We start from the raw sequence: 24,146 nt of genomic DNA on the forward strand, positions 1-24,146 counted from the left end.
CTCCAGTCTGGGCGACAGAGTGAGACTCCACCTCAAAAAAAAAAAAATACCATACACATTTGTAATGAAGTGCAGCAGTCAATTTTAAGCCTTGGATTTTCTAGGTTTTAGCTGAAATAACCTATACTAGTTTCTTAGATTTTTGTCAGTGTTGTTTTGGGGTTGTTTGCCCAATATATTAATGAGCCATATGAGCATTTGGTATTAGTGGGTTTCTAGCTCCTTAGGGACACAAACACATCCCGTGAACACAGGTGAATGCCCCTAGTTATCCCTGAGCTGGGGCAGTTTCACATGATCATTTTTTCTCTGAGGCCAAAGTCTGTGGTTTGATCTTCTTAGCAGCTTCCAGAACAGAAAGTGGGTTTACTTTATCTCCAAATTCTTTTTCTCGGTGCTCGAGAAGAATGCCCTAAAAAAGAAACAAGAGGAAATGTCAGTCCTCATTCTGAGTTGTTCATTCATGAGACAGACACTGAGGGTCGGCTGTCTGTCAAACAGATCCAAATCAGGCTGGTTCCTGCCCTCAGAGAGTTCAGTCTTTGGGGCAGGTAGCTCAGGGAAGGCAACAGCACAAAGCTGGACTGTACTGGCAGCACTGTAGGAGCAAAAAGTCAGGAGTGATTACTTATGACAAGAGTGGTCAGAGAAGGCTCCACAGATGCTAACGCATGGATGGTAACCAGGATGTCTACAGGTAGAGATGCAGGTAAAAATCATTTCAAGTGAAGAGAACAGAATGAAGTGAACACAAAAAGGCCTAAAGGTATGGAAATGAAACAAGAGATTTTCACTCAGAGGTCAGACTCTGGCAGGCACTGAATGTCAATCTGAAAGGGAGACCCTCTCTGTCTTTTAGTCATCCTAAGAAATCGTAGGTCACTTCTGCTACTGTGAAGCAAAATGCACTAAGACACAAGATATCCCCAAAAAAAGTCTAAAGTGGTAAAAAAGATAATGTGTTTGAGATTGGCATCAAGGAATACTTGTTAGAGTTCTTTGTTTGACCCATGGCATATGGGAATTCATCTTAAATTAAAAAACAAGCCAGGCTCGGTGGCTCAGCCTGTAATCCCCCGCTTTGGGAGGCTGAGGTGAGTGAATTGCCTGAGCCTGAGGGTTCGAGACCCGCCTGGGCAACTTGGCGAGAACCCATCTCTACAATAAATCAAAGAATTTAGCCGGGCGTGATAGCACACACCTGTAGTTCCAGCTACTTGGAAGGCTGAGGCGGAAGGATCGCTGGAACCCAGCAGATCAAGGGTGTGGCCGGGAGTGTAGCCACTGCACTCCAGTCTGGGTGACGGAGTGAGACTCCAACTCAAAAAAAAAAAAAAACTGTAAATATGTTGTATCGTTATTTATAAAGCTTTAGAAAAATAAAAAGTCCCACCACACTATGGTGACTACAGGGAAGCAGATCAGAAAACTATTTATTTGCTCAATGAAGCATAATGCAGTCATTAAAAACACTAAGAATATAAAATAACATAGAAAAATGTTCACAATACACTGTTAAATGAACAGAGAACATCTATTTTAATAAGATACAGTTTTCTTTCTTTTTTTTTTTCTTGAGTTGGAGTCTCACTCTGTCACCCAGGCTGGAGTACAGTGGCTGCTCCCGGCCCCCACAGCCTCGACCTGCTGGGCTCCAGCTATCCCTCCGCCTCAGCCTTCCAAGTAGCTGGAACTACAGGTGTACGCTACCACACCTGGCTAATTTTTTTTTAATTTATTGTAGAGATGAGGTCTTGCCAAGTTGCCCAGGCGGGTCCCGAACCTGCGGGCTTAGGCAATTCACTCACCTCAGCTTCCCAAAGTGCAGGATTACAGGCTGAGCCACTGAGTCCCACTAAGATACAGTTTTCTTTTTTTTTGAGTCGGAGTCTCACTCTGTCGCCCAGACTGGAGTGCAGTGGCCGCTCCCGGCCACCGCAGCCTCGACCTGCTGGGCTTGGTGCTCCTTCCACCTCAGACTTCCGAGTAGCCGGAATTACAGGCATGTGCTACTACGCCTGGTTGATTTTTTTTGACTTATTGTGGAGATGAGGTCTCGCTGCCCAGGCGGGTCTCGAACCTGCGGGCTCCGGCAATCCACTCACCTCAGCCTCCCAAAGGCATGGGATTACAGGCTGAGCCACCGAGCCCAGCAAGATACAGTTTTCTAAAAAAGAAAGACAGGCAGGCCACTCAGTTTTGTTCCAATAGATAGTCTATGATGTTTGAGCTCACAGGATGGTTCTTCCCATCTCCTGTTGTTCTGTCATTTTACAATTTTCTATAGCGTACTTCTTTCTTAGTGTTTTTTTTTTTCTAGTTGGAGTCTCACTCTGTCACCTAAGCTGGAGTGCTGGGGCACGCTCATGGCCACCACAGCCTTGACCTACTGGGCTCAGGCAATCCTTCTTTCTCAGCCTTCCAAGTAGCTGGAACTACAGGCATATGCCACCATGCCTGGTTAATTTCTTGATTTATTGTAGAGAGAGGTCTTGCCAAGTTGTCCAGGCCGGTCTTGATTCCCTGGGCTCAGGCAATCCTCTTGCCTCCACCTCCCAAAGTGGTGGAATTACAGGAGTGAGCCACTGTGCCTGGCCATCTTTCTTCTTTTTGTTTTTTTGATTTGGAGTCTCACTCCATTGCCCAGACTGGAGTGCAGTGGCTGCTCCTGGTCACCGCAGCCTCGACCTGCTGGGCTCTGGCAATCCTTCCGCCTCAGCCTTCCAAGTAGCTGGGACTACAGGCGCACACTACCATGCCTGGCTGATTTTTTGGTTTGTTGTAGAGATGAGGTCTCGCCAAGTTGCCCGGACGGGTCTCGAACCTGCAGGCTCAGGCAATTCACTCACCTCAGCCTCCCAAAGCGCTGGGATTACAGGCTGAGCCACCGAGCCCAGCTCATTTTTCTTCTTTAAAGTAAGCATGCTTTAAAGATTACTATTACCAAGGAAATCCCCACTGAGTAGCACCTGGTGTGGTAGGACTGCAAAAACTCTACTCCCAAGAACTGAGGTAAATCCTGAAGCTCAGCCAGCCCAGACAACCTTCCACCTGGAAGGATGATGTCCAGAAGCTCCAGGGAGTACCAACAAAGTCAAACAAGAAACCTAGCAACACAAGAACTGTGCCAGCAGGGCCCGTGAACACCAGATGAGTCATTGCTAGGCAAGAAAAGGCTGGCAGGTATGCCAAGCTGTGCCCCAGAGGCCACAAAAAGGCAGAGACAAGAAGAAAGGAAGCCCACAGTGCCAGAGCAGGAAGAGGATGGGCAATTCTCTGGACAAGTGGCCTAAGTTTAAGGGCATCTGGAAAGGGTCACTGGGAACCACCTCTAAGGAGAGGCTACGTGCAGGGGGAGGGCAGGTCTCTGGACCTGGACAGACCTGGATTTCATTTCCATTGTACCAATTACTAGTTGTGTCTTTGGCTGAGTTATTTCATATCTTTAGGCCCACTTTCTTACATGTAGCTGGGAATAAAAATATCTACATCTCAGACTGGTTGTGAGGGAGACATACGATCTTGTATTCGAGCACCTGGAACAAAGCAGGCACTCACTGGCAGCCATTATCACTAAGACATTTTAACAGATTTACCAGAAAATCTGCAAATAGGATTATGTTAAATCAGACATTGTTTTATGCTAAATTCTAATACAGTCAAGCAAAAGCAGATACCAAAGTGTAAAGGGAAAACAAAAGAAATAAAGCTTAAAAATCAAAGGATTTCTGTGTTCTTTTATTCTTCTCAAATTGAGAAATATATGTAATTATCAATGTTAGTAGTGAGATCCAACAATTAGACAAGCTCCATTTTTCTATAGAAAGAAAACACTTTCTACATATGTTAATGTCATGCCCAAGGTTGGCAGAAACAAGCCTAGAAGTCAGGTCACCAGTCCAGGTCCTCCTCCTGTGCCATGACCAGTCCGCATCCACTTTGCCCCATCCCTGCTACACATTCACACGGCCTTTGCTGGCACTGCCCTCCAGGTTGGAGGAGTCACCACAGCTCAAGGCTGCCCAAACTCAGACAGGGGGCAGATATTAAAAATACTAAAAATACCAGGGGAGGGGGCCACATTTCATCAACAAGGGTACCTGCATAATGAACATTTGTATACCTAAACCTGAATTGTACCCCACAGTTTTAAAATTAAAAAATTTAAAAAAAATACTAAAAATAGCTGAGTGCGGTAGCTCAAGTCTGTAATTCCAGCACTTTAGGAGGTGGAGGAGAGAGGATTGCCTGAGCCCAGTGGTTCGAAACCAGCCTGAGCAACTTGATGAGACCTCGGCTCTACCATAAATCAAAATTAGCTGGGTGCAGTGGCACATGACTTTAGTTCCAGCTAATTGGAAGGCTGAGGCAGAAGGATCACCTGAGCCCAGCATGTAAGGCTGTAGTGGCCATGAGCATGCCACTGCACTCCGGCCTGGGTGATAGAGTGAACTCCAACTCAAAAAATAAAAAACAAATAAATAGATAAATACTAAAAATACTGCACACCTGCCTTTTGGGCCCACAAAAATCCCCATCTCTTCTTCTTTTTTTTTCTTTTTTTGAGTCAGAGTCCCACTCTGTTGTCCAGGCTGGAGTGCAGTGGCATGATCACCAGCCTCTACTCCCTGGCCTCAGCCTCCTGAGTAGCTGGAACTATAGGTGCTTGGCACCTCTCCCGGCTAATTTTCTTGATTTTTTTGTGAGACGAAGTTTTGCTATGTTGCCTAGACTGGTCTCAAACTCCTGGACTCAAACAACCCTCCTACCTTGGCCTCCTAAATTGCTGGAATTACAGGTGTGAGCTACCAGTCAACGCCATTTCTTCTTTTTATGCCTTCCTTTAGTGTTCTGACCTACAATAGTCTGTCTGCAGAGCAGTAGGTTTCCTCTTCTGGGGCAGCCCCAACACCAAGACCCCTACAGGGAAAAACATGATCTCCCCCAACTTCTTGCTGCTTCCCCTAATTAGAACTGTTTTTCTTCCTTCTTTCCTCTTCACTTTTCTCTACTGTCCATCCTTGATAGCCTGGGAACACTGCAAGTGAATACATTCACAAACAGAATAAAAACTATGCTTTTGTTCAAGCACAGAAAACAACCTGAAGTCAGAAAACCAGTGTTCAGGCCCCAGCAGAGTCACCCATGAACTGTGCTCCTTGGTGTAGTCATTCATTCCTTCTTAGTTTCAAGTTCCTTGTCTACAGAATGATCAGACTATTTCATGGTGTCACTGTGATGTATATGTGAGGTACCAGCAGGAAACAGATGTGTGATAAATGACAACTGCCCTCCTTTCCCTTCCTTGTGCTCCCTGGCTTGCCAGAAGGAAGGCTAGAAGACCTCAAATAGGGAAAGTCAACACCCACCCCTGGTCTCTGGCTGGGGTCTCACACACACAGACACAGACACTCACAGATGCAAAATAAACACCAATAACTTACCTGCTTTCCTGATCCCACCACAAAAACTCCCCCGAGGATGAAACCTTCACCTTCCAGGTTTCCAGAGAAACCTCCATTCCAGGCCCGGAAGAAGTTGTACCACACTCCCAGACGAATAAATCCCATGAACATCATCTTCCGCCTTTGTGGACCATAAAACTTTTTCTATTGAGTGAAAAAGATAGATCTCACATGAGTAGCCTATATGCCTGCCTTCTCCTGGGAAGCAAGGCTCCAGACAGGGCATTTGCTCGCAGGCAAAGACCCAAAGCCTGCCGGTTTGTGTCCGCTCCCTGACCTAAAACACACGTAGCTCCCACCCAGGACCTCTCTCAATTGCCTGAGGAAACAAAGAACCCTGCTGGGTCCAGTTTTCAACCTCAAGGCAGGCCCAACCTAGGGAAACAGATTTGCAGCTTTCAACTTTTACTCTAACTTCTCACTAGTTCTTGCACTTGCCAGGGTGGTACCAGTGCCAACGTCTGCAGAAATGGGAGTAGAGGGGAAAGAAATATGGCTGCAATGAATTAGGGGACAGAAAGTTTGTGCTAGGAATAACCTGATGGGGTTTCAGCTATTTCCTACCCTCCCAGGTCACACTATAGCAAGAGCTTTAGTAATATAAATGCTCCATGACTCCCAATGGAGTTACATCCTGATAAACCCATCATCGTCAGCTGAAAATACTGTATGTTAACATGCATCTAATACACGTTTACTGAACATCATAGTGTAACCCAGAGTATCTTAAACATGCTTAGAACACTTACATTATCCTACAGATGGGCAAAAGCATGTAACAAGTCTATTTTATAATCAAGTGTTGACTATGTTAGGTAATTATTGAATACTGAAAGTGAGAAACAGAATGGTTGTATGGGTCCTCAAAGCACAGCTTCTACTGTATCGCTTTCACACCATCATAAAGTTGAAAAGTTAGAAATTGAACCATCATTAATCAAGGACCATCTGTAACTGAGGGGACGGCTTTAAAATGTCTGCTCGAGCTCTGCTTCGAGAGCTGGAAAATGCCCTCCAAGTTCAGGGCGCTGAAGGGGAAGCCAACCTCCAGTTCCAGGCCAGACACACCCTGGGTCACCAAACTCTCCAAAATTGAACACAATCCCCAGCAGTCTGTGTCCAAAAGGCTCCCAGCAGACACACCTTCTCATCCAGGAAGATTTCCCCTTTGAAATAAGGCTGGAAATCCTTCACTTCAGTCTTGATCTGCTCCTTCACTACTGCATAGAGGGGGACACCCAGTTCATCCAGCTTGGGTTTCAAGGAGGACAGGTCCGCAGCCTCCTGCAGAAGACACCAAGGTTCAGAAACATGAACTTCTGTGGCTCTGCAGCCAACAAACAACCTCTCTTCCCAACAGGCCCAGAGCATGGCTGGCATTGAACATAGAGGAACAATTTAGCCTGTGTAGACTAGCATGCGTCTGCTCCAGCTGGGCACTAGGCCTCAGTGAAAGGTGTCAGGTACCCTCCTCAGCCCAGGCTTCCTGTCTTCTCCACAGTAGGAATGGAGGCAAAGGTTCTGTTATGAGTGTCCTGACCATAGCCTAGGCAGCAGTCATAAATATGAGGATGCACCCAGAAACATCTTCTACTCCTACCTACGAGGTGCTTCTCTCCTGCCTCATCTCCCAGTCCCTCCCCTCTGCACTACAGAAAATGAGCATAAGGGCCCAGCAGACACTTCCCGCTCAGGCCATGTGAATGGCTGCCTCCACATTCTGCTCACTCTCCTCCCCTACAAAAACTTTCCTTCTCTCTCCAGTTCAACTCTACCCCCTGGAAAGGTAGCCCTGGTTCCAAAAAGATCTTCCTGGCTGGTCCAGCCAGGATTGAAGCCCTGCTTCTCTGTACATATTCTATCTTCCCTGTTTAATGAACGACTTTTTTTGTAACGAGTCTATAAGTTACCACTAAGTTGAGTGTTGTCACAGGATCCCAAATGTGTCTCCCAGACACAAAAACTATGTCTTCCATTTCCTGGAACTTGGATATACAGTCAGCACTAAATACCAGGTGGAAAGATTTGAAGGCGGGACAATGGTGAAAAGCTGAGCTGAGAGGTACAGACATCCCTGACCCTCAGGAACTGAGTGCTGGATGAATAAATGAAACAGCATGAGTCATCCTAAGGTTTCAACATTAAGAACTATTTCCTTTATCACATTTGGTGTCAGAAGTAAAGAATTAGCAAGGAAATGCTTTCAACAAAGCCTACTCATCTCCAATACATTTACACCACTGTATGGTAGCAATGACATTTAATTTTTTATTTATTTTCTAAAAGAAAAAAAGCTAGGTGTGGTGGCTTACACCTGTAATCCCAGTAGTTTGGGAGGCAGAGGCGAGAGGATTGTCTGAATCCAGGGGTTTGAGACAAGCCTGAGCAACTTGGTGAGACCTTGTCTCAACAATTAAAAAAAAAAAATTAGCTGGGTGTAGGAGCCCATGCCTGTAGTTTCAGCTACTTGGAAGGCTGAGGCAAAAGGACTGCCTGAGCCCAGCAGATCGAGATTGCAGTGGCCGTGAGTGTGCCACTGCACTCTAGCCTGGGTGACAGAGTGAGACTACGATTCAAAAAAAAAAGGAAGAAAAATATCTAATGAAGCAGAATTGATTACTATACATTTATCAAGAGCTTCAGTGACTGGCAAATTCTGCCCTAGAACAGAGAGGACTACAACATCTGATGTGATCAAAGACCATCTGTTTGTGAAACAAAAGGTTTTACTCAGTTTTCCTGGGCTCTTTACTCTCAGTATGGCATTATACAAAGCCATTAAGTGGAAACTGAGTCACACACCTCCTCCCTGGGCCATCAAAATAACTCAGACTGCCATCTGACCATCCTTCTGGAAACATAAGTTTCCACAAGATGTTCTGCCAGGCCACAGGCTAGTGGAAAGGAAACAGCTTATAATCAGGGAGAGCTGCTACTCTTGGAATCTTGGGGATTCACCAGCCTTGAGAAATCAAGTCAAAACACGTTTCCATGTTGGTATTTGGATGCATCACAGATTTAGAATCAAAAGCCATTTCAACTCCACCTACCTGGTTGAATAAGCTTCTAGAGATGTCCACATTTGAACTCCTGGAACCTGTGAATATGTTATGTTACACAGCAAGAGGACATTAAGGCTGAGATGAAGTTTAGGTTGTTAATCAGCTAACTTTCTTTTTTTTTTTTTGAGTTGGAGTCTCACTCTGTCACTCACTCTGTCACCCACTCTGCGCCTGCTCCCAGCCACTGCAGCCTCGACCTGCTGGGATCTGGCAATCCTTCTGCCTCCACCTTCCAAGTAGCTGGAACTACAGGCGTGCACTACCATGCCCGGTTAATTTTTGATTTCTTGTAGAGATGAAGTCTCGCCAAGTTGCCCAGGTGGTTCTCGAACCCGTGGTCTCAGGCAATCCACTCACCTCAGCCTCCCCAAACACTGAAATTAATAGGCTGAGTCACCAAGCCAGACCAGCTAACCTTCAACTAAGGAGATTATCCTAGATGATCTAGGTGGGTCCAAAGTAGTCCCAAGGTTCTTAAATGTGGAAGAGAAAGATATAAAAGCTGGTGTCTTAGTGATGCAGTACAAGAAGACTTAACCAGCCATTGCTAACTTTAAAAACAGAGGAAGGGGCCATGAGCCAAGGAATACAGGTGGCCTCTAGAAGCTGGAAAAGGCAAAGAAATGGATTCTTCCCTACAGCCTTCAGAAGGAATGCAACCAGATTCCACTTTGGAATTCTGACCTCCAGAACTATAAGACAAATTTGTATTGTTTAAAGTCACCAAGTTTGGGATAATTTGTTATAGGATTAGGATGCTAATTCACCTCCCCAAGCAGTGTGGCTTTGTTACAACCTCTGTACCTGTTTCCTTCTCTGTAATAAGAATAACAAGAAGCTGTATTTCCAAGGGACATGTTGAGGAACCACTGAGATACAACAGACACAAAAGCGCCTTGAAGGTAAGCTGGTGCAGATGCATCCAGCAGTGCACAAGGACTCTTTGCCAACCCAACCATACAAGCATGGAGAGATCCACAAAGCTGAAAGGAAATGCCTCGGGGTCAGGGAGGGCAACCAGATGGATGAGCATAATAATTTGGGCAGGGCCACAGTCGCTACTTGAGAAGCCAAGTTGTCTCAAGATAGGAGTACCATCATTCCCAGTTTTCTTCCAGGCAAGGCAGTGATCTCAGAACCAGGATCTTCTGCCACCGACTAGCTGTGTGACCATGGACAGGTCACCAAACCTGGTCCTCAGTTTACCCATCTGTAAAGTGACAAGGCTGGACTCAAGTATTTGCAGTGTTCACTCTGGCACTAGCATTTTGTATTTCAACAATCACAGTTCCTGCCTGCCTTCCCTTGACAAGCTTCCTCACTAATTGAACAGATGACAATGACTTCCCTTTTGCAGGGCCAACCTTGAGACCACTTAGTCAGTGAGCCCAACTTTCACCAAACTCTCAAGCCAAATGTACTCACACTATCGGCATGACTGAAATTCTCCTACCAAGCTACAGATTCAATGCTGAGAGCACACAGTGAGGCGGCACAGATATACCACGCTTGAGTGTGCAGCTCTCAGTTGTCCACAATGGGCTCTTTAGGAGATCCCCAAGAAGAGGGAGAAAGGCAGGTCTGTTCTAACATGTGCCGCCAAAGTGTTTCCCCATAGGCTGCAACTTCATCAAAGGAAGGGGCAGACCATACTGGAATCAGTAGCAATCCAGACACCCAATTTCTTTTCTTTTCTTTAATTTTATTTATTTATTTATATATTTATTTATTTATAAAGATGTGGGTAGACACCCAATTTCAATAAACAAATCCCTTCTGTGTGCCAAGGCCCATGGGGAGCATCAGGAACATGGAACTGAAACTGGTCGCTGCCCTTGATTAAATGGGAGGACCATCCGAGGTACAGACGTACAGTACAGGGTGAAAGGCTTAAGAGTACTAAGGGTAAGTCAGATCTATTGCTAACCCCAGCAGGAGATAGCACGTTGTTAAAACACAAAAAGGAAATGAGCCAAAAGAAATATATACCTAGAACAAATAACAGAGAACAGATCAGTGTTGATGAAGCCCTTGGTCCTGGCTGGAAATGCACTGGCCCCTGCATCGGGATCCTTTTCTCTGAACAGTCCCTCAAATGCACTCACCTCTCGACAGAGGAAACAGCCTGGCCTGCGCACAGCCATAATCACAGCTCCATTTTTCTCCCAGAGCTTCTTTGCTTTGAAAGTCTTTGGTTCTGAGAGAGAAGAAAAGAAAATTCAGTATCTCCTCCCAGCCCAGCCCCATCACTAGGCAGCTTGCGAACTACACTAAGCTAAGCTGAGGTCAGAGGGCCTGGACAGGCATTTCTCATATGGGAAAAGAAAAATAGGAAGCACAGGGAATATTTAAGAATCCCACTGTATACTCGAAAGGTTCCTCCTCCATAAAAATCTATTTTCAAACTTGAACATTGTAAACTAGAACATTTCTGGAAGAATCGCAATTTCCTTGATCACTGATGTCATCAGATATTATAACAATCCTTTAGGGTAGAAACATGGCCCAAACTGAAAAAAAATCTCATGCAAATTTTAATCTAAATATAACTGCAATATTATTAGCAGAGGAAAGTAGAAATGCCCAACAAGGAGATGCTTTAGGGTGGTACATTACCAGAGTTCAAGCCTGGTTCCAAGGTCAGACAAGGTTTGAATCTACTTTTGTGACCCTGGCAAGCTATTTTTTCTCTTTGAAGCTCAGCTTTTTCATTTGCAAAATACAGGTATCTAGTAGCTCCACTTTGGGTTGCAGGGAGTATTACAAGATTAATATAAAAGTGGTTGCCGCAGTGTCTCGTAATATAGAATTAGTAAGGGCTCAGTAAGTATGAGCTCTTATTATTTTAGGATTTCCCAGAGGGATTTGTGTCCCCATGGAATGTTATGGGGATGGGGAAGAAGAGACAGGGTAGAGTCTGTAATCAAGTAAGATAGAGAAACCTGAGCTGAACAAAACTTAACAAGTCTCTCTGCAAGGTTTCTTAGTGCCTTATTAAGGTGACCCATCATAAATCTGCACAATCACAACTCCTGCCTTCCTTTGACAACTTCCTCACTCACTGAACAGATGACAATGGTTGGCTCCCATAGGGGTCTAACCTGGAGATCACTCGGTCAATGAGATCCAACCTTCACCTATCACACTTTCCTGTCACACCACTGGCATTATGGAAATCCCACCAAGCTCCAGCTCTAACAGTGAGAGCATGCAATGAAGGCAGAGATATTGCACTTGAGTGTGTGGCTCTCAGTTGTCCACAGATGGACTCTAGGGGGTCTTCAAGAAGAGGGAGACAAGCAGGCCTGTTCTATAGGTGTGAGCTTAAAGCACGTCCTCACAAACTGCAGCTTCATCATGGTAGGGGCTGACACTTCATTTGAATAAGCAAATCCACTGAGTGCCAGGCCCCATGCTGAGTAGCAGAACATGGAACTGGATAAGATCCCACAAGACTGGAATTCCTCAGAATACACTCTGGAAGGGCTGGTTTAGTAAACGATAGTAATTATTACTAAATATTATGGAGCAACTTACCATATTAGTTTGAGAGATAACAACTGAGAGTGAAAAGGCTTTTGGTAAGAAAAGCTAAACTGTAAAATCGCACTTACACCAAGATCACAATTATCTAATCATATGTATACATGGAAAGGAATTTGCCAAAATGAAAATGATTATTGTGTTAGGGTAACTGAATTATTTGTAGCTTAAAAAATATTATTCCTGAGCCGGACTCGGTGGCTCAGCCTGTAATCCCGCGCTTTGGGAGGCTGAGGTGAGTGGACTGCCTGAGCCCGTGGGTTCGAGACCTGCCTGGGCAACTTGGCAAGACCTCATCTCTACAGTAAATCAAAAATTAGCCGGGCATGATAGCGTGTGCCCGTAGTTCCAGCTACTTGGAAGGCTGAGGTGGAAGGATCGCCGGAGCCCAGCAGGTCGAGGCTGCGGTGGCCGGGAGCGGCCACTGCACTGCAGTCTGGGTGACAGAGTGAGACTCCAACTCAAAAACAAGACAATTATTCCATTTTTTTCTAACATTGTTAGAGTGCCTTTTCAATTAAAAAAAGAGATCTTTTAAAAATAAAAAAGCAAGTAATTCTGCATCCCAGTACCTTGGAAAAGTACTGAGACCAGCAGGGTCACCACTTACCCTTCTCCAGTGTTTTCAGGTCTATATCCTCCAGATACTCCAGCGCCGCTTTCTGGGGCTTGGACAGAAACACGTCTGTGTTGGCCAGGAGCAGTGCCAAGGCAGCAGCCCCCAGGGCTCCTGCACCAATGGACCACATTCCCATGGTGAAGAAACTTGGGTCCTGGAGGAAAGACATTTCTGGAGATTGAGAGGAAGGAAGAAGACGTTACTGCTCCCACAGGATAGGTGGAATCTGATCTCCCATGCAAGGCTGTAGTGGGGCAGCCAACCAGGAAGCCAGGATGGGATGGGGGAGCAGTAGCCTCAGAGATGACACTGGACAAGGATGACTAAACACCTGTGCTGCCAGAGCTTGGGAATGCAACAGACACATGGAGGTTTCTGCCACAGGGAGCTCACCAGGGTGTCAGGAGTGACAACAGAGAGAGGATGGCCTTCTCAGGTGCTTCTCTTTCTGATCCTTCTCCCACCCCAGGCTACAGCCCCCAGCTCTGTGGTGCCCTGCTCTGCTGGGTCCCCTGGAGGCAGATTACCTCCTCACCCCACTCCTTATCAATGCCTGATTCTCCTTCCCAGTACAGGTGGCCCAGCTATCGTCTCCCAGGTTAGGGGCAGCTTTCTCTGGTGTGATGAGAAGATATTTAGAACACCAATCACATTGTTTTGTTACCCTATCTCCTTTTCTCTTTAGTTTGAGAATCCTCCAGAAAGAAGGACCATATGTTCCTTATCAAGCCCCCAGTCAGTGCCCAGCAGGGCCTCACTCATGTTAAGCAGGCAGTCTCAGTAAATTTCTCCCAACTAAGAATAGTTTTATTTTTCCCTCATTAGAAAAACAATGAGGTAAAAACAAAACAAACAAAAAAGGCATTACATAAAACCACAGTCAACAAGACAGCAAATATCCTCTGAAGCACCTACTGACAGCCACTGTTAAACACCAGTGTGCAATCTGACATCTCCCCCCGCCCCAAACAGAACTACACAGATGTCTGCCAAACATGGGAGCAGAGACTGAGCCAGCAGGCATTAAATCAGAAAAAGCCGGTGCTGTGGTGTCTGCCTCTGAGGAGGCTGGGCAGAAGATGCCTGCATGAGGCAAGGGTCTCTGCAACTGAAATGGAGTCCCAGGCAGGTCCTGTCAGAATTCAGCCTTGTTCCCAGGTTGGGCCTGGGTGCCTAACTGACTCCCTCCAGCTGGGAAGCCTTGTGCCTGTGGGTAACAGCTCCTGGAGCCAGCCCACCAGATACCCACCCAGCCATCCTTCTCCTGACAACCACTTACAATAACTATGCTTCCACTAGGCCAACATGCCATCCTAGCATCTGACTTACAGTGGTGCTTTCCTCCCTAGGTACCAGTCTGCTTCCATGTGCTTAGATCACTGGAGTTAGGCCTAGATGTGTGTGGGGGGTGGAGGGGGGCACCTAATCTTAGCCTATCTAAACTCCGACTCAACTTTCCCTTACAGGACTTGGCCAGGAGAGGGTTTCTCAAAGCATCAAGCAAAGGTCTGGAAATCTGAATGTCACTGCCAAGGGAGGGGGCTGTGAAGGGTGCACTTCAGCGAGGTGGGGCAAGAATGACTGAGTGGTGATGACTTTGGGAAGAAAAAGGCAGACCTGTGTGGAAGCTGCCTGGGAAATTCAGATTTAAGACATAAAAGATAAATTCCAGGCAATGGGTGACCAAAATGAAAACATTTAAGAAAGAGGAATTTGGCATCTATGTACTTGGGAAGAGCAAAAACAAGGGGAAATCAGTGTGTGTATGTTGGAGGAGGGGTGCTGCTATGGTGTCTCTAACTTGAGGGACTCAAGCTAGGAGAGAATTTCTTGTTACTACTTAAAATATGGTCTATCAGCCGGGCTCGGTGGCTCAGCCTGTAATCCCGCGCCTTTGGGAGGCTGAGGTGAGTGGATTGCCTGAGCCCGCGGGTTCGAGACCCGCCTGGGCAGCAAGACCTCATCTCTACGATAAATCAAAAAATCAGCCGGGCGTGGTAGCGCATGTCTGTAATTCCAGCTACTTGGAAGGCTGAGGCGGAAGCATCGCCGGAGCCCAGCAGGTGAGGCTACGGTGGCCGGGAGCGGCCACTGCACTCCACTCTGGGCAACTGAGTGAGACTCCAACTCAAAACAAAAACAAAAAATAAAAAATAAAATAAAATAAAATATGGTCTGTGGGCTGGCAGCATTGGCACCTTCTAGAAACTCAGAATCTCAAGCCCCACCTCAGAAATAGATTTTTTTTTTCTTTTTGAGTTAGAGTCTTACTCTGTCACCCAAACTGAAATCCAGTGATACTTCAGAGTCTTACTCTGTCACCCAAGCTGGAGTTCAGTCAGTGATCCTTCACAGCTACTGTAGCCCTGACCTTCTGGGTTCAGGTGATCCTACTGCTTCAGCCTTCCTAGTAGCTGAAGCTACAGGTGCACACCACTATGCCCGGCTATTTATTTATTGTGGAGATGAGGTCTTACCAAGTTGCCCAGACTGGTCTCGAACCCTTGGGTTCAGGCAGTCCTCTCACCTCAGTCTCCCAAAGTGCTAGGATTACAGGCATGAGCCACTGTGCCTGGCTAGAAATAAGGAACCTTAAGCTTCATTTTAGTCAGACTGGCAGGTGATTTATAAGCACATTCAAGTTGGAGAAGCATTGTCTTACAGCAAATAATTCAGGACTTTGTGCTTGGTTGGCCATAAGCCACAAAAAGTACAGTCACAAGGGTAGGCTGGCCTTGAAGAACTGGACCCTTCTCAAGTCCCAGCTTTTGTTCCCTCAGCTTACTGTGGGAAAGCAACAACAGTCACAGACAGACGAGAACACATCCCTGTGCCCAAACCACACCTGGGATCCTTCTGATGTGCTTGACACACTGGCCTGGACCAGTCAGATTTCTTTTCTTCAACTGTGTTCCTCAGTTTATATCTTAATATCTTGTGCCTAGCAATGCATACCTGGTACACAGTGGGCTTACCACAAATGTGTGCCAGAAATTAGTTCAACAGAATTGAAAGATGAAGATGACAGTTTTTGAACACCCAAAGTTCTTGGGCCAAGCAGGAAAGAACCTTCTAAGGCCTGCTTCTAATTATTTTACGTAGCAAAGTTACACATTACTAGATTATAATTCACAGACCAATTAGGAGGAAAACCACAGCTCTCACCTGCTTGTTGTAAACAGGAGACTCCCCAGAGCCTGGAACAATGTCTATTCCTTTACGCACTTCTAAAACATCCCTGGATTTCTGACGTGTGTCTGACTCAGGAGCACACGGAATGGTCTCTGATCACCGACTTGAGAGGCATTTCTGCATCAGTATACAAAGACCACCTTATAGCTATCCTACAAATGGGTTCTCTTTGATTCCTGGGGTACATAAGTGCATTCAAGAAGTCCAGAACCCCTCAGCTCCACATCCTTCAACACACCCCTGCTGCACACAGAGGCAAGTGGGCTCTCCCTCCCCTTTCCCAACGATGGGCATTTGGCCTGTCTGCTACTGAGCATGAGGGAAATCAACTCAACTCAACTCAACATTTATTCAAAAAAATGGCAATTTGAAAGGACATAAAATGAAATGACATATAATCCTCAAGATGATCAGGCCTGGAACACAAATTTTAAAAAAAGCAAGTGGGAAGGTGAAGCAGCTTGGGCAAGGTACGAACATGAGGCCTCGGCAGTGCAAAGATGAGAGCCAGTCTGGGCAGCCACAGAAGCACCCAGAAGCAAGTGGCTCTGGAACTAGTGTAGGACACAGCAGACAGGATAGAAGCGCGAGACTGAGACTGGGCTAAGCCTGGGAAGCAGCAGGCTGACTGGATGTCAGTGCTGAAGGCACCTTGAGAACCCAAACTCCTATGTCTCAAGTTCAAGGGCTAGGGTACAAGATCTGGGCTTCAAAACCCCTAGGAGTACAGTTTTCCACCCCACCCCCAACTTCACCCTGGTCTGTGATCCAGAAGGTGTGAGCAGAGAATCGCCCCTCTGAGGAGGGACCTCATCCTCAGGCCCGGCAGCACCACACCGAGAGAGCGAGAGTGTTATCAGGACTGGTGGTGAGAGTTAGGCCTCTCTGTGAATGTATGGCTCCCTGTGAGCCTCTAGCAGCTGGCTCTTCTGCCAAGGAGAAGCAGTGAACATTCACTTCTGAGATCACCTGGAGAGCGCACAGGGCCAGCCCTTCAGCCAAGCCTCTATCCTCCCGAGCTACGAAGCAACTCCCATCCTGGCACGTCTTGGATCATGTACCACCACAACCAGCTGCAGTGTGCGCAGACGCAAATCTTGAACCACCCACAAAAAAAGGCAGGCAGAAGGAGCTTTAATATCTAAACAGATACAATGCATTTTCACATGGATATCTCTCTTTTTTTTTCTTAGTTGGAGTCCCACTCTGTCTCCCAGGCTGGAGTGCAGTGGCACACTCACTGCCACCCCAGTGTTGACCTGTTGGACTCCGACGATCCTTCCGCCTCAGCCTTTCAAGTAGCCGGAACTACAGGCACACGCTACCACGCCCAGCTAAGTTTTTGATTTATTGTAGAGATGAGGTTTTGCCAAGTTGCCCAGGTTGGTCATGAACCCACAGGCTCAGGTAATCCACTTGCCTCGGCCTCCCAAAGTGCTGGGATTACAGGTTGAGAAACTGAGCCCAGCCTTCACATGGGTATCTAAGACCACTGACAGGGGGCCAGTAATTCAGCATTTACTTAATTTCAATTGACATACATGGCCTAATTTCACTCACTCAACAGTCTTGTGATGCAGAGATTATGCTGTTTAGAGACTGACAATACTGAGGTTCAGAGAAATTCATTAACTCCCCCAAGGTCACAGCCAGCAAGCAGGGGTACTACAACCTGGCCTCAGGTCAACAGGAATAGGACTCCAAAGTTTGCAGTCTTTCTACTCTCACACCTTGCATCGTCACACATTCAGAAGGGAGTTTTTGGAGATCAAGGGGTACGATTCCCTTTGCCTTTAAGTAAATTTTTAAAAATCATTTTCTTTTTTCAGTCATTAAATATACATATAGTCAAACCACGTTTACTCTAAAGGAAATTTACCATACACCAGATGTACCCTCTCTTTCTTCCCCTTTCCATCCCCCTTCTGTTAAGAAAAGGGTCAGTTTCTCTGAAAGAGAATAGCAAGTTGTTTACAGAAGAGCTAGCCCCCACCTGACACAGTTACAGTATTCAGTTCCCCACTGCTGGGCTTATCTGATCCACCCTCTCCCACAGAAAGTAAAGCAGGATAAGGTCACAAACAAACAACAGCTGTGGCAGCTCAAAGTGGCAGCTCTGTCTGGGAAGGGCATGGGGGTTGGGGAGGAGACATGCATGGTGGGGCTCTGCCGGGTCCATCCCTCCCCAGGATGCATTTTCCTCAACTCCATGAGGCTGGATGAAGTGTGCTAAGGTTCCTAAAGCTCCCCAGTGGCATCCTATGAGTCTAACAAAAACAGATCTCTTTGGAGTCAGAATTTTCTTGGTTCTCATCATAATCCCCCCCAACCCATTTCCATTTCCAGCTTTGAGACTCTGTCTCTTCCCTCCACAAGGTACCTCCCCTCCTCACTTGGTCCCTTATCCCCTAGTCTTGGGCAGCTCGAACCTAGGAACAGGGCACTCACCATCCACAGCGTTCACCCCTGCTCCTTCTGACAAAGAGGCCGATCCAGGGGTGAGCAGGCAGTCATGTGCAGGAGGCAGGGGAGGGCTGGAGGCGGGGCTTTCGAGTCCCGCCTATGCTCCTGAGCTCAGTCACTCCATAGGCAGGATTAGGCCACCCAGACACTCTGGGATTCCTTCAGTTGCCAAGATTCAATCTCAGAAAACATCAAAATGGAAAGCTGCCAAGGCCCCCTAGCCCTTCAAAAAGTTGAGCAAAGTTTTGAGTCATTTGCAGTCATGCAGCTTATAACATTTCCCAAGTGCCAACGGACTCCCTCTCGGTATCCGGTGCAGACTAATGAAGCGAAGCCCATATGTCGCAGCCCTATATTGCACTAGTAGAGATCAAAGGAAGATGTCCCTTTCTCTGTGGCTCCTTGTGCAGCCTGCCCCCCACCCCATTCCTCACCCCAGGCCCAGAAAGTCAGCTGGCACCACTGAGGCCCCTCACCTACTGTCTTCTACTTGTTATCTCCCTTCGCTTTCCCTTCCTTTTCTGCCCCTTAAGTAGCATCTCTCAACCCACACTCTTTCAGCACTTCACCCACCATCTTGGTATTGACTCCGAATCCCTACTGCTGCTCTTGACCCAAAGTTCCCACTTGGGGCTGTGGGGGTTTGTAAGTATCTCTGTTCCACCACGTACAAAACTAAAGTCCATTTCTCTGCTGGAGTTCCCTAGCTCAGCGAATGACACAAGTATCTGCTCAAGTCAAAACCCAGGACTCACATTTTACTTCTCTTTTACCCCCACTGCCCATACTTACTCATTCTGGAAGTTCTGTCCATCTTATAAAATGTGTCTGCTACTCATCCTCTTCTCAGATTCCCTGCTGCTGTCCAAGCCCCGGCCCCTGTAATTTGAACTTTCAATAACCAGGTTCGGTTCAAGTTTAAGAACTGAACCTGGCTTGGCTCTAGTCTGGTCCCCTACAGTTTATTCTCCACGCTGTTGCCAGAGTGATCGAACGCACCCCGACCTGATCACATCCTTCCTTTGCTTTCAGACTCTCGCTACCAATAAACTCAGCATGGCCGACAGGGCCCTCCACAGCTTGGCTTCAGCCCACCCTTCTGGCCTCATTCCTACCACTGCAACACCCTTGCCAGACCACTCACTGTGTAAGGCCCTGTGCTGCTGCTGTTCACACTGTTTCCTTTAACCAAAAAGCCCTCCCCACCCACACCAACCAGGTAAATGCCTACTTACTCATAAGGTCAAATAACACTTTCTCTCTAAAGCCGTTCCTGAAAGCCCCAACAACTGACTGCCCCTCACTTCTGATTACACAGCATGCATGCATGTTTACTCACATATAACTCTGCACACCGCACAAATGAACTTCATGTATTTTAGTTATTCGTGTCTGTCTCCACAATATGGTAGCCCAATCTGAGGACAGGGGCTGTTGTTTTATTCATTCTTGCATCCCCAGAGCTCAACACATATCCTGGTCATTTGAATTCTACTCTTCAAACTCCAGAGTGAGGCAGAGTTGCAACTAACTTATACCTACCCAATTCCAATTTCTGCTCAGTACAAAAGGTAATTTTGGACAGGGTTGGCTTGATGTTAAAGAAAACACTCAAGCTTGGTGCTTAGGTGACCTTAGGTTGGGTCCTAACCCACTGTCCCCTAGTAGGGCAATCTTGCGTAGCTACAAAGACACTCTGGGCCTGGATCTCGTCATCTATACAGACAGAGGAAGAAACTCTATGAGGTTGTCTCAGCTCTGACATCCAAAGTTTCTAAAGTACCATGTGATTGCAACTACAGGGATCTGGTGTCCAGAAAGCCATGGGGGCACCTGCCACCACTGCTGTCCTGCAGAGTGTGCACATTCTCACTGCCTCCTTCCCTGGGCCTAACTCCTGACTGTTCCAGAAGCTGCCTCCTGGGAGAAACTGATCAAGTCTTAATAAATCAAAGTATCAGCACTGGGTGGGTTAATTAATGTCTGAAGCAAGTAGAGACAGCATCATACTCTAAACATCAAGGGAATACCTGCCCAGCCCAGCCCTACCCAGGGAATCCTCCCTCCTCAGAATGAGGTGGCCTGAGGCAGAGGCAGGGGAGAAGGAAGAAAGGGTGCTGAGGGAGACAAAAATAGTAATAATAATAAGAGTGTGCATGGGCCTGCTTGCCTCAGGCCCTCAGTGAACAAGGCTGGAAAGGAGGCTTCATCTTCCCTAGCTGCTCTCTTCCTTTCTCCTCTCCTTTCATCAAAGCTCTAGTATAGCCCCTCCTTTATTGAGTAAATAAGAAAACTAAGACTCTGAAAAGAGGCTGGCTAGTTCAAGGTTACTTGAGCAGGGCAGATTGTCAGTGGCTATACTAGGATGCAGATCTGGATCTTCCAACTCCCAGTCCATAACTATTTATCCTGTATTGGACACTGTGGGCCCCAGACAGCCAGTCACAGGCCAGTAGCCTCTGAAGTTTAATCAGTGTGGGGGTTGGGGACTGGAAGGGGACTCTGAAAGTCCTGAAGCCTGTTCCCTGGCCTCAAGCAAGCTGAGACCAAGACTGCTCTGTTATAAACAGGGCCTAGGAGATCTGATGCCTGGAGAGACACCAGCCTCTCCTAAACCCAACCATTAGCAAGCAGCTTATAGACCAAAGCCAAATGTCTTAAGGGTCACATTGCCCATTCTCAGCTAAGAAGCCATTTTGCACCTCTCCTCCCCATAGTAACAAGGTCCTGTTGATTCTTGTCTAGCAGACTGATGACACAGGCACCCATAGACCCATAAGCAATAGGAGACGCCCTCCCACCCACTCTTGCAATGAGCTCTCACGCACTCGCCTCAGTCTTCAGCTCTCAGTTCTGTTCCTTGGAGTGGCTGTCTGCCTGGATCTAGCCCAACCCCTACTCTCAGATGCCAGATACAGACAGTTTTGAACAGATGCTGAAAGCAGACCAAGAGGACATAATCAGCTACTAGGCAACTTTGATATGCTGCTAAGGGTGAAGAATGGGGGGGCTGCGAGGGTCCCTTCCTCTGATAAGTGATGCTGAAGCTGCAGGGCTCCCCCAAAAGAGCTAGCCATTCTACCTTCAACTGCACAGCCTCTGGTCTGGGCTCAGAACATCTGAACCATTAAGTTATATAGGTATGGATAGGAAGGCAAGGGCAGTATCACAAAAAACAATGAACTAAAAGATAAAAAATCAGCTAGGCGTGGTGGCTCACGTCTGTAATCTCAGCAGTTTGGGAGGCAGAGGCAAGAGGATTGCCTGAGCTCAGGGGTTCGAGACCAGCCTAATCAACTTGGCAAGACCTCATCTCTACAATAAATAAAAAAATTAGCCAGGTGTGGTGGTATGCGCCTGTAGTCCTAGTTACTTGGGAGGCTGAGATGGAAGGATTGCCTAAATCCAGCAGGTAGAGGCTATAGTGGCTGTTGAGTGTGCCACTGCACTCCAGCCTAGGCAACAGCGAGACTCTGACTCAAAAAAAAAAAAAAAAAAAAAGATAAAAATCCTGGGTTCTCACTCTTAGACTTTGAGAGGCGGGCTCATCCCTCTGAACCTCAGCGTCTTCTTAAAAACAAGAGTATTGTCATGGAAGTATATGTGAGGCAATGTGAAATGCAGCAATGCACCAGAGAACAGTAAGGCAGCATTCTTTCTCTTCTTTACAAGGCTGATTCATTCACCTCCTACATGGGCAGCACATCTGAAGGACAGACCAAAACGCCAAACAACTTCTGCACCTGTGTCACTACAAGCTTACCTCTGGATGGAAGTTCTAGGTCTGGTGGGAACACTGGCTTGTCCGCCCAGTCTACAACACACACGCATGCTGCCCCTACAGCAATCAACACTGCCTTCTGCACTAGTGCCAGAGAAGGCAAAGGGCATTGCCCAGCTGTATTCTCCCTGTGGCAGAAGCCACTGAGCTCAGAGGTGAGGTTGACTCCCTCTACAGCGCCTCTGGATGGTTCCTGGCATCCAAGTCTCAGCAGAGGGAGATTTGGAGCCTCTGTACAACTTTGTACAAAAAGGTAAGAACCCAGCTGGCAGAAGAGCTGCCTTATTTCTGAGTTACTAACAGAGCCAGGGAATTGAACCCTAGAGTTCCAGTCCTAACTAAACTTTCCGGGCATCATTTAAATTACACAAACTGATGAAACAAAAATCAGAAATGCCTTCTGTATCCTTTCAGGAGCAATGCATAATGTCTCAATTAAATGGCATGTCCTTATAAAGGAGGGGGATATGAGAAAAGCTAGACCAAGAATAACTAAGATTTAATTCTACTTCTTACAAACTGTATGAACCTGGACAAGGCACTATTTTGCATCAGAAATACAGGAATGATTCTGGAGTTACCTTCTACAGAGTTCCAAGAATTCAAAGGATTAAATGTACAGGAGGTGCCTTGTAAACTGCCTTACAAAGAATGCCATAGATATGTGTAATTCTTCCTCATTTCTAGATTAGTTAATGATCACCTCCAAACGTTATGTGCACACAAAATGGAGAGTTTTCTGATGAAAGAGTATCTTCTAACGAGACCAGGGCTTGCAGGATGCATCCCAATTTTCAGCCCCTAAGGCTAGGCCAAGGCAGGAGCATCCAAGACTATACAAGCTGGCTACCTGACAGTGCTTTTCAAAACAAATCCTAAGTAATTATTTTCTTTTTAAAAATCATGTGTCAGGCTTAAAGGAAAATACATTACAAGAAAAACAATCAGCAAAAACTAAGTTGAGTTCTAGGTAATTGGGCTGTAGAAACAGCATGGTTTGGTAAGGAAAAGAGGCACGAATCAGCTGGACCTGAACTTGCATCTGGCTTCTGGACTCTCGGGTGTGCTCTGCACAACCCCTACCCCATAGCTCTTGTTTGGCTGGACCATGCCTCTAACCATCTCCACTTCCTTCTCACCTCCTGCCCCAGCAACAACCCTGAGGATACATCATTTCATTGGTGCCTTGTTCTGATCTTTTCATTCCCAGACCTCTGCACAGTGATTTGAAATTTACACTTGGGATCCTCTCAATTTTAAGTCAGGAGTGTATAACCTTTGGGGAAGAGAGGAACAGGTTCCTCTGAAGAAAGCTAGAAACCGTGTCCTCATAAAATACACGACTCCTATGCACGCACACAAACGAGTACGGTCAGGCCCTGCACCTCGCGCGGGTTCGCTGGCTCGTCAGCTCCGGGCAGACCCCAGGCCCACCTCGGTGGGGCGGACGCGCCACGGCTGAGCCCTTTTCTCGGTCCTCCGTCCCAACACTCCGTGTAGATCGGTGCCACCAGGCTCACTCAAGTCTGGGGGCGGGGAAGGAGGGGGCTCTTCGCCCGTCACATCAGTGCCCAATCTCGACCTCGAGTCTTCCGACACGAGAGCTGGGTGTTTCGACCGGCCGCGGCGCGCGGGGTCGGGCGGAGCGGCGCCGTAGGGTCGCTAGGGGGCGTTGTCCTCCGAGAGTGTCTTCGGAGCTTCTAGTCGGCGCCGGACGGGCCCGAACTGCAAACCTCGTAGACCCGGCATCTCCTCCACCCGCGCACAGCCGACCCGGCCCTGCCTCAGTTTCCTCACCTGCGCCGCGGCGGGCCCCGCTTCCGCGGACGTCACGTGCCTAGCAGAGCCCCCGCGCCAAGCACCGCCGCAAGTGCCTCCCTTCTATCTGCCCGCTCTAGCGCCCGACGCCTGGGAACCGAGGGACCGGAGCCACCCGGCCCGAGGGTCCCAGGGGCAGGCCCCGCGCCTGCGCAGCTCCGCGCCAGCGCCGCCTCCGCTCCGCCGCGCCGCTCCCACGTGAC

General features: G+C 47.3%; 1 protein-coding gene across 4 annotated transcripts; it reads right to left on the bottom strand.

Moving 5' to 3' along the window:
* On the bottom strand, window positions 1-24,146 carry FAM213A (family with sequence similarity 213 member A). 4 transcript variants are annotated; one of them, XM_008049526.2, is made up of 7 exons: window positions 18,946-18,954; window positions 18,330-18,350; window positions 12,681-12,860; window positions 10,633-10,724; window positions 6,609-6,749; window positions 5,445-5,609; window positions 1-412 (listed from the first exon to the last, which is right to left on the bottom strand). In XM_008049526.2, the coding sequence occupies exons 3-7, from the start codon at window positions 12,856-12,858 to the stop codon at window positions 299-301; spliced, it is 690 nt and encodes a 229-aa protein (XP_008047717.1). In that variant the 5' UTR covers window positions 12,859-12,860; window positions 18,330-18,350; window positions 18,946-18,954; the 3' UTR covers window positions 1-298. The 4 variants fall into 4 exon arrangements, with proteins under 4 accessions (XP_008047717.1, XP_021563967.1, XP_021563968.1 ...); XM_021708292.1 differs by lacking the exons at window positions 18,330-18,350; window positions 18,946-18,954 and adding an exon at window positions 23,991-24,146; XM_021708293.1 differs by lacking the exons at window positions 18,330-18,350; window positions 18,946-18,954 and adding an exon at window positions 23,991-24,134 and having other exon boundaries at window positions 12,681-12,843.

This window comes from Carlito syrichta, unplaced genomic scaffold (assembly GCF_000164805.1).
Source record: "Carlito syrichta isolate Samal-C Ts95f unplaced genomic scaffold, Tarsius_syrichta-2.0.1 Scaffold135717, whole genome shotgun sequence".
NCBI classification, from domain to species: Eukaryota; Metazoa; Chordata; class Mammalia; order Primates; family Tarsiidae; genus Carlito; species Carlito syrichta.

Coding starts and splice junctions, on each gene's coding strand:
- FAM213A (XM_021708292.1), bottom strand. CDS start 12,858: ATGTCTTTCCTCCAGGACCCAAGTTTCTTCACCATGGGAATGTGGTCC. Junction 6,750..10,632: donor GCTGTTTCCTCTGTCGAGAG/GTGAGTGCATTT, acceptor TGTCTTCTGCAG/GAGGCTGCGGACCTGTCCTC. Junction 5,610..6,608: donor AAATCTTCCTGGATGAGAAG/GTGTGTCTGCTG, acceptor TTCACTCAATAG/AAAAAGTTTTATGGTCCACA.